This window comes from Aplysia californica, unplaced genomic scaffold (genome assembly GCF_000002075.1).
Source record: "Aplysia californica isolate F4 #8 unplaced genomic scaffold, AplCal3.0 scaffold00531, whole genome shotgun sequence".
NCBI lineage: Eukaryota > Metazoa > Mollusca > Gastropoda > Aplysiida > Aplysiidae > Aplysia > Aplysia californica.
Window position 1 is genome coordinate 224,101 of NW_004797801.1, and position 9,927 is coordinate 234,027.

Sequence of the window (9,927 nt, forward strand, 5' to 3'; positions counted from 1 at the left end):
CGTTGAAAAGACGTCTTTCGAAGTGCAGCACGCCGTTTATGACCCCAGTCTGTGCTGTTGGGCGTTTTCTGTGACGTGTAGAGCAAGACACTGTCGTGGATTTGTCCAGGGTTTTTTTCAGCTTTTGCTCTGTCCCGAATGCTGCTTTCCTTGCTGCTTCGTAATTTCATAAACACGATAAAGTGGTTGGACAACCCCCACCCCCACCTCTTTCCACACTTTAAAAAAATATGTTTGCCGATGCCAATCATACGACTTCTGGCAGTACCATCTCAGTGAGTTCGGGAGCTGTGCATATGGAGGGTGGCATGAGATTTGTTAATGCATGCAGTCTGCTTCTCCTATGTCTTTTTTTATTTTTGATCTTTCTATTTCTTTTTATAATTGTCGCTCTTGTCTGAATATGTTCTTGGCGAAATAAAGTGGGCTATTGTGCTGGGCCGCCGAATACTGCTTCTACCGTGCGCCTCTGTACGAAGAAGTTTGTTCAAAACCCGGCGTCATGTAAATTACAAACTTTGGCCTCGGTATACTTATTAGTGTGAAAGTCAGAAAGTGGAAGCAAGTTTGTGGCTTCATGCAAGCCTGCTTCGAGCTCTTTGTCTATAGCCTCTGTGAAAACAATTATTCATTTTTAGATGATCTCTTTGCTTTGTTATGAAAGCAGCTACGAAGTGTATGTTACAGTGTTTTGTTTTGTTTTTAATATATATATTTGTCATTTCAGGACTACTTCAAGTGTCCTTACGAGGAGAAATGTAAGATGGACGTGTCCAATCGGCGCTTCTGCAAGCGCTGCCGGTTACGCAAATGCTTCGAGATAGGCATGCGTAAAGAGTACATCCTCACTGACGAGGAGAAGATGAGGAAAAGACAAAGGATCGAGGAGAACCGGTGAGAAGATGATCTTCCTCACTTTTGTACCGCACTCTTTTTCTTTCTTTGTTTTTCTTCTTCTTTTTTTCTTCTCTTCTTCTACTGCTCTCCTGATTTTCTTTTACCACCAAATTCACGATGGTGTGAGATTTTTCCCTTCCCTTCGCTTTTACATCCTTTTGTTCCGTAATTCCGGGCTTTGTCCTTAATGGGTTTGTCCCGGGGGGGGGGGGGGGGGGGTATTATTATTTTAATTTTTTTTTTTTTTTTAATTTCAGTATATATTTTTTATGATTATCGTTATTGTTATTTGGTCGCTTTTAAGCGCAAGTGGGTATCCCGAAAAATGCTGTTTTGAGAAAATCGAAGGTAAAGTTTTTGGCCCTTGTTCAGTTTCTTTAAAAGACAAGGAGAGTTTTCTTTATAACCAAACAAGTATACAGACCAATGAAACCAAACTTCTCCTATAGGTAGGGCAATGCCCACTTTTTGTGTAGGCCAAGATTTCCGAAAAAAACACGAAATCTGGGTTAGCCCGCTTGTCCTTAAAAGTGACAATTTTTAGTTCCCACTATTTTTTTTTTTTTACTCTCTATTGTTATTATTCTTGCTTTTTTTTATGTCGTCTTGTTGGTTCTATGATTTAACCCGCTCTTGTTCCCCCTTGTTAATAATAATAATAATAATAATAATAATAATAATAATAATGATAATAATAATAATAGTTGTAATAGTTGTAATAATAATAATAATATATTGTAATAATTTTTATAATAATAGTTGTAATAATAATAATAATAACAATAATAATAATAATAATAATAATAATAACAATAACAATAATAATAATAATAATAATAATTTTTAAAAAAATAATGCAGATCACTTCTATGGCACCCACACTTACCCATGGATTTATTTGTACATATATTTAAATATTTAGGGGTACTTTTTAGAATTTTTATAAATTGTTTATTTGTTTTATTTAATTTTTTAAAAATTTATTTTTTTATTTATCTATTTATTTATTTATTCATTTATTTATATTCTGTTCATTGTTTCGAGTAATTGATAGGCGCTCCTCTGAGACTCAATAGAAATTAGAATCCAGTTTGTCAGGTTTTTACAAGTAATATTGCTGTCTAGTAGCGGGCAGGACCAGAACGTCAGCTGCAGTGTGAAATACCAGATCCATATTTTTTTTTCATTTTCTAGCTTTTCCTCAATTTTATTTTTAATTCCATCTGCGCGTCTTCTATTATTGCTTTTATTTTTATCTACCTGTCTATATTTTTTCCTTTATTATCTGTTATTTGCTACTGGTCTTAATCTTTTACCTGGTCGTTTGTCAGTTTATTATTAATTTTTTTTATTAATGTGGGTATTGGCGACAATAGTTTATAATCGTATGGTTGATTTATTCATTTTGCCACGGTCCGTTAATTTTTATTTTTTAGACGTTTTTAGTACATGTATTCGAGTGGCTTTTGATTGAACTGAGGAGGATCCTAGGAATGGATGGTGGATTTTGTGTGCAGGATTTTTATTAGATTTATTTTTCTTTTTGCCCTCACAATACATAAGCAGTGAATGTTGTTTTGATGAATGCGTCCTTAGCAAGTTCTCCTTGTGTTATTTTGAATTTTTACTTTTGTTATCCCCACCATAGAACCTACAAACTGCCCATTTACTTATTGGCTATTTTTGTTAATGTTTTATTTGTTATTGTTGTTTTTTCTTTCTTTTTTTAAAATCCCTTTTCTTCCCTTTTCCTACCCCGTAACTTTGGTGTTGCATTTTGCTGTTCAGCATAAGCCTCTGAAGTGTCTGTCTCTGTTAAGATTTCTCGAAGTCTCTTTTTTAAGTTCTCAAATTAAACCTTTTTTTTTTTTTACTTCTTAAAAACAATATGAGCCCAATGAAACTTTATCACCCCCATGTTCAGATCTTTCTCGATACATAAATATACGAGTGCATATTTTGAGTAAAAAGACAAACTGAAAGATTAAAACTGGGGCTTTATAAAGACCTCGAGATGTGCCCTGGGGTCAGTATATGTGTTAGAAATACTGTTTGTCGAGCGTATGGGTATTATATGTTTCTGTTTATCATGTATATGTCAGGCAGTGTTTTTGTTTGTGCGTCTCCAAATTCAGAAAAGTAATGATGTATGTTTCTTTTCTCCCTTTCTCAGTCAAAGATCTTCAGGAACGCAGCCGCCTTCCTGGTGAGAAACTAATTAGATATTATTTAAACGCTATTTAGTTTCTGGCGAGTCACTTGCCTCATTGTATGTTTTGAACCATGCACTGGACACCTTTATTTCTCAGATTAACCATCGAAAAATGAAGGTGAAAAACAGTGCATTTGACGTTAAGCTGTTTTTTAGCACCATGCTTTTTGTTATCCATTGTTTAAAAATGAAAGTGAAAAGGGAGAAGAGAAATTCCAAGTCTCCAGTCTCAAGATTGTTGGCTTTGTTTTGGTGTAGTGCCTGCTTCGGATAGCAAGTTTTGCTTGCTGTGGAAATGTTGGCAATGCCCGCCCCAATGTGTTCAGTCTTTACTCTGTGATGAATTAACTCATGGCCTCTTTTTATCTTTTGTATTTATATTTGTAGCAGAGGTGAAGGTATAAACTGCACATTCAAAGTATCTGACTGTACTGCAGATGCTTCCATGGCATAATATGGCTAGAGCTTTTCATAAAGGGACATTTCCTAGACTGGGTTTCTTTGTGAAATGCATGCTATCATTGAGCGGATGTTTCCACACGTTTGAATTGGACAACCCTTGTGAAGTAAAATTCATCGATTTTGCGTAAGTGTGCTATTGAATATTTGGTAGAGATGAGACTGTGGCATTTCAGTTTCAGACCATGGAGTTTTTCATTGATTGTCTGGCTTCGTGCAGAAGTCGATAGCCAGCAGATGGGAGACGATTCGGAGATTGTGACTACCACGAGACAGGTCACATCTCATGTTCGCTAAGGTTAAACTGTTATGGTGCGGTGCCGAGATGAACCAACAATTGGATTTTATTGTGCAATGCAATCCAGTGTTTAGCCATAGATAAAGGAAGTGGTAGTTCACACCCCTTTTCTTTTTGATTTTTTCCCTTCGTGGTAGCAGTCAGACCTTAGTGGCACTTGTCAGGATAGCAACTTCTTGAAAAGTTTGCCAGACGTTGAAGTGTTCTGTTGTCTCACCCCAATGTTTTGACATTGTCGTGGTTTGTCCTGGAATATTCTTGGATTGGTTTTTTTCCAGTACTTATTTTACTTTTCTCGTAGAGGGGAGGGGAAGAGCCTAAAGTGATTGATTGTTGTTATGCACATTTGATCATAATAATTTATGAAAATCTTTTGCCACCCTTTCACCCCTGGTTAAAAAAAATAACGATGAAGAAAATGCATGTAATAAGGGAATGATTTTCATGAAATCATAGGTCAGAAACAAAATGTTCTATCTGCTCTTTCAAAGTCAGAAGAATATTCGGAGCCGTTATCAAGATTTTCAAAAAATTGCATTCGAAAAAGCTTGACATGTTAAGAAACTCAAAATATTTTAAGTCAAATTTCTCAAAACTAGATACTGAGCAGGTAGAACTTTGTAATTTTAAGGTAGTGATTTGTTCTTGCTGTTTTCTGTGTGGCATAAACACGCGTAACGAATGTATGTTTTTTTTCCACGCAGCAAATTCCGCGAGATCGACAGAAGCAAAATGCAGAGCATGGACATCTCGTCGTCCGCGGCCCCGCGCCTGCGCACCCTGGAGGCAGAGGAGGAGCTGGCCATAGACGAGATCGTGCGTGCTTACCACCAGAGCCTGGAGATCTGCGTGGAGTCTGAGGTGTCTCGCAACCGGCCCTCCATGACGGAGCTGGTGAACATCGCGGAGATCAGCGTGCGCCGCGTCATTGACATGTCCAAGAAGATCAAGTCGTTCAAGGCGCTCTCACAGATGGACCAGATCTCCTTACTGAAAGGTGGCAGCATCGAGCTCCTCATCATCCGCTCGGTCATCACGTTCGACCGGGACAAGATGCAGTTCCTGGACCCTTACGACAAGGAGAAGTACGCCATGACCACAGATCAGCTCAAGATGGGCCAGGGCTCGGGGTTGTTCGAGGAACACATGCGCTTCGTGAAGAGCCTGGCTGTGGACCTGCAGGCGGACGACACGGTGCTCATCCTGCTGCTCATGATCGCGCTCTACTCGCCGGACCGGCCGCAGGTTACAGACAAGCACTACGTGGCCGAGGAGCAGGAGCGCTACGCCCTCCTCCTCTTGCGGTACCTCGAGTCGAAGCACCCGCCGCACGTGATCCGCTGGATGTACCCCAAGCTGCTCATGAAGCTGACGGACATCCGGAACCTGAACGAGGAGCACTCGCAGGTCCTGCTCAAGATCAACCCGGACGGCATCCAGCCGCTGATGAAAGAGGTGCTGGACCTGAACGCCGAGCGCAACAAGCTGGCCAAGAGCGAGAACGATCACAACTCGCGGATGGAGCAGACGCAGCAGCAGGATAGCCCCGTGGGCTCCCCGTCTCCCCAGCCAGCGGCGGCGGCGGCAGCCAGTTCGGGGGGAGAGCAGGCTGAGTGTATGACCATCTGCTAACCCCGGCCCACACTCCTAGTCCCGACACCTCACTCAACCCCGCGTCTCAAAAGAAAAAAAAAACTTTTAAGAGAAAAAAAGCCCAACAACCCTATTAGCAGTTGTAACGTGTACACAACTATGTACATAAAGAAGTTTTGATTTTTTTTTTAAACTCAGAACCGTGGCCTGATTCGATAGAAGTGACGGGCTGTATACATAACCTGCACCAAAAGTTGGTACTTGTACTTCAACAATCATTAGTACCGGCACCATTCTGATCGTCCTAGTGGCCGCTCTCTGTACAACAACGTTGTCTCTCTTGGTGGGAGGCATCAGCTGCTGGGCCCCCGTGGGAGGCCTTTGTTATTTTCACCTGTTGGCTGAACCATATCACCGTCCCCCGCACACAGGTTTATTCAGGGAGGGCGGCCTTCACACCCGCGCACGGAGACGAATTGTTATGGTCGTGTACAGCAAGAACCTGATCCCGCGTCTCTGTATGTCGTGACGGCCTTGACCCCGTGCTGACCTCACGTTGATCCAGGGCAGCAAAGGTCAGGGTCGGCCACATCTTGCCATGGGGACCCGCACTTCCAGCTGATTCAGTATTGAACGCTTTTCTATGTTAACACAAAGAAGAAAACTGTATTAGTAGATTGAGGAAAAAAACCAGAACGAGGGTTGATCTTTTAGACCGAGAACTGACTCCACTCTAGCGCTGAAGATGGTCGGCGCCCTCGAGCTGCCGGTCATTGTGAGCACAGCGTTGTGTTTGGCGTGGTGGTCACGTGGTGAAGTCTAGCAATGTCGGGACACAAACAAGGCCCCTGTTTCGGACGGATTGCGCTGATCTGCATTCTACAGGTTGCCACCACGTTCGTCCAGTCTGCGATGGAGTCGCTTGTTCCAGACGACACGAGGTTTTTCTGGACATGACGTCAGCAGGCCAACAGGACTCACTGCCTAGTCTCAGAGCGTTTGTGTGTCGTCTGCCTTATTTGCATGAACGCATATATATGCTCTCCCCTCTCTCTCACTCTCCCCGCATCTGGGTGAACTCGAGCGCGGCAGCAGATGCGCGCAATGTAAGACAACTGGCCTCATTTTACCCTGTGGGGACAACCAGTTCCCCGTGAAGACCCCCCACGGGCAAGTGTTGCCAACCCCCACCCCCATCCCCCTCCTCAGTGACCGGACATTTTTGTCTGTTAGATCTCTGGCATCTCTCGCGAACAGCGCGCGACTGCAACCTCCCCGACGCGACCAGCTTGCAATGATATGTACCCCTCTAATGCGACCGTCCCTCGTCTAAGCCTTGTCTTGGGCAGGCACTCTCGAGTCTAGCTCCAGGCCACAAGAAGGCCCATGCTCACGCACATTCATCCCGGTATTTTTGTAACGTTCTATTTCAACTAGGTTCCAAAACCTGTCTCTTTTGGCAGTAACTAAGTACCGCTTGGAGACAAATCTCGACCTTCAGCGCAAATTGCCCCCCCCCCCCCCAAGCGAGTCAGGTGAGCAATCGCTATTTACTGTTGTTTGGGGGAAAAGGGAAACACTAGTTGTACCCCCCTGTCGCTGTCTGATATCTTCACAGCTCCGGTGACTTGACGCTCCCGGCATTGCCTTTTTACTGCACAATGGTTTACTTTTCCCCTTTGTCATTTTTTATCCGTTGCTACTGCTGTATGCTCTTTTAATTTTAATGTGCGTCCAAAACTGGCAAGATTATTTAGTATTGCGCAGATCTGTTAACTCAGTAATCAGTAACTTTTACCTACAAACTAAAAAAAAAAAAACGTTTAAAAAAAGGAAGGGGAAAAGGGATCGGGAGGGGAGTGATCGCCCTGTCAGCGTACCATAAATTGAATCTTCAGAACTAGACCGCTCTAGAAGTCCCATTATGCGTGTCCAAGCGATGTCTTTTGACGAAGTGGACAGTCGAACCATGTCATCCTACCTCCCCCCCGACCCCAATCAACTAATTGTCAGTATGAACTCCGTGTAGAGCACCACTATGGGGTTCAAATCGTAGCATTTGACCAGGACGAAATCGCATCTCGTTCAGGTGAACACAGGTCTGAGTCCGCGTGGACACTGGCAATGGTCATGGCTGGTCGCGCCGGGGGGCACCGGTCGTCTCATCCCCACTCACGGGAGATGCTCTCACATTGTATTTTTCTCATAACTTCCATTTTGCCGTCAACCCAGTCAAATAGCACCATCGATTGTCGTCTCTGATGTTGTTCTTTCTCTCGTTTCATTGTTCCTTTCAATGTTTCTAAAAAAAAAAACTGTTTGTTTTTTAAATTAATTATTATTAAACTTCTTTACGTATGAAAGAGAGAGCGTGTATTTATGGGACTGCTCACTCTCTATACTTTACATATACAAGGAAACAACAACTACAACAACGAAACGAATAACAGCAACAACTCCTCCTCATACGACATATTATTACATTCTTACTACCACAAGGACAGAAACATTGCCAGGAACAGCTTATAAAACCCAGACAATATTACAACCAAAATTACAGCACCACCAACAGCAACACCATATCAAACCATAAATAGTTGTGTCTACCATCGGCGTTTTTTGCATTGGATTCTGTTTCTCCTTTTTGACTTGTTGACGACCGCAGCTCGTGCCTCACGCTATACACGTCAGAGTGTCTTCAACTTGTGGCTCTTTTAGCTCTTTACTTTGTTCTGCTTTGTTGCTCGTTTACTTTTGACTGTTGGACTTGATTTCAAACCGTTTCGCTCCTTTACTTTTTCCATTCTCTATTACTATTATAATCATGTATTGGATAACTGCGAGTGGCAGGTAGCCTAGGTGTGAAGCACCGACCAGATCTAATGAAACGTTTCTGGATTCTGGTATATATTTATCCGCTCGTGAGGAGTCGTACCTACTTAGCTGACGTATGAATCTGTTTTGGAATGTTTGTATACGTTTATTAATATCATCGTTTCTTATCTCCCTCGCGGGTATTAACGTTTGGTGTAATATTTACTTATCCACTAGGCAGCTGCTTTAAAGGCCGTTTATGAAGATGACGTTTTCAATCCGGCTTTAGACCCGGCTATGTTTTAAGCTGACTGGGTGTACTAAAATTGACGACCCTTTCTCATCACTATGGACTCGTGCTTAGTTTGTAGCCTACTAACGAGGAAACAGTGCGTAATATACATTTGCCGCTCTCTGCTCTCTAACAACTGTTGAACAGTTTCCAGTAGTGTTAAAAAGTGCCTCTTTCTGTATGTTTGGAAGTCGAAGACGTCAAGTTTTGCGTCCACTTTTGAGAATAGGATTGAGTCGTCCTTTTATAGAATGGCTCTATACACTATACCAACTTAATTAACAGAGGACACATGTTTAATTTGTGTGCTGTGAATTAGATCTAGCACTCCTGTCCATGGTGTGCTTTGTTCTCGTTGATCCGGACTGTTTGCAGGAGGATAGGACATACTAGAAGATAGATGTAGCAATTCTGAGTTGTGGGTAACGCTCCAACGTCACACAGCCTTTTTACCGGCCACGCCGAGGGGCCTGTGTCCTCACGCCGTCAGACGGCTTGGTCAGGAGATGTAGTCGATCGTATACTCAGGCCTTTTCTCTCTCCATCTGTACATGTTGTTGTCTTTACCGAATGTCTTTTCCCAAGTTTGCCATCTGTGTACAGGATATTATTGCACGTGTTATGACCCAGTGCGGCCGGGCCGACGAGTCGTGCTCTGGTCCTGTCGTTTTATTTGTGATAGAGCTGTGAGTTTATTTGTCTGTAAACCGATTTGCTTGCTCGGGGACGCCTGTTTGGTTTGGGATGTACGTGTGAACGAGCGCAGTGAGAATTCATTGCCAGTGTTAATTACTCCTTAATCAAAGAAAGATCAGTAGACCGCACGTACTTATACGATGAATGTCTCCCACCCCCACTCCACCCCCCATCCCTACCCTCGAAGCTCGTTTCTCGTTGTGCACACTTTTCGGACTGGCTTCTCGTTGCACATTGATTGGATGAACATTTATTATACATATTCATCTGCTCTTTCCCCCATGAACGTGTGAAGAATTTATGTCTGCTAAAGACCTGATTGGTGGCTGGCGTGGTTGGGTTTTGTCCCTCTTTCTTGTTTTCCCCCCTTCTTGAATGTGTTTTTGGTGCAAAAATAAAATCAACGATTCGGTATTTTTAGATTTTGCAAAAATTTTTGCACACTTATTCATAGTTTTGGTCGTTGTCTTAACTGTTGTCAGATGGAACGGGATTTCCCTTCAGACAGAAGCGGTTCGAGTTCTTAATTATTTCTTTACCAGATCTTCCCTGTGGGAACTTTGTTCATGTTCACCAAATTGAGTGTTATGTAGTATACTTGATCTCTTCTATGAACTGATTGCATGGCAGGTTGGCTCTCGTATATGCCCAGCTACTTGTTTTTAA

The 9,927-nt window shown here is 42.6% G+C and overlaps 1 protein-coding gene across 1 annotated transcript in view; it reads left to right on the forward strand.

The window, feature by feature from the left end:
- Positions 1–7,291, forward strand: part of LOC101858298 (nuclear hormone receptor HR96) — a gene marked incomplete at its 5' end in the record, with an annotated part of 199,067 nt that extends 191,776 nt beyond the window's left edge. Inside the window, 3 exon segments of the mRNA XM_005106398.3 lie at positions 728–894; positions 3,071–3,103; positions 4,571–7,291. Coding sequence (XP_005106455.2) covers positions 728–894; positions 3,071–3,103; positions 4,571–5,498 — 1,128 coding nt within the window.
- Between the last annotated feature and the right edge of the window lie 2,636 nt (positions 7,292–9,927).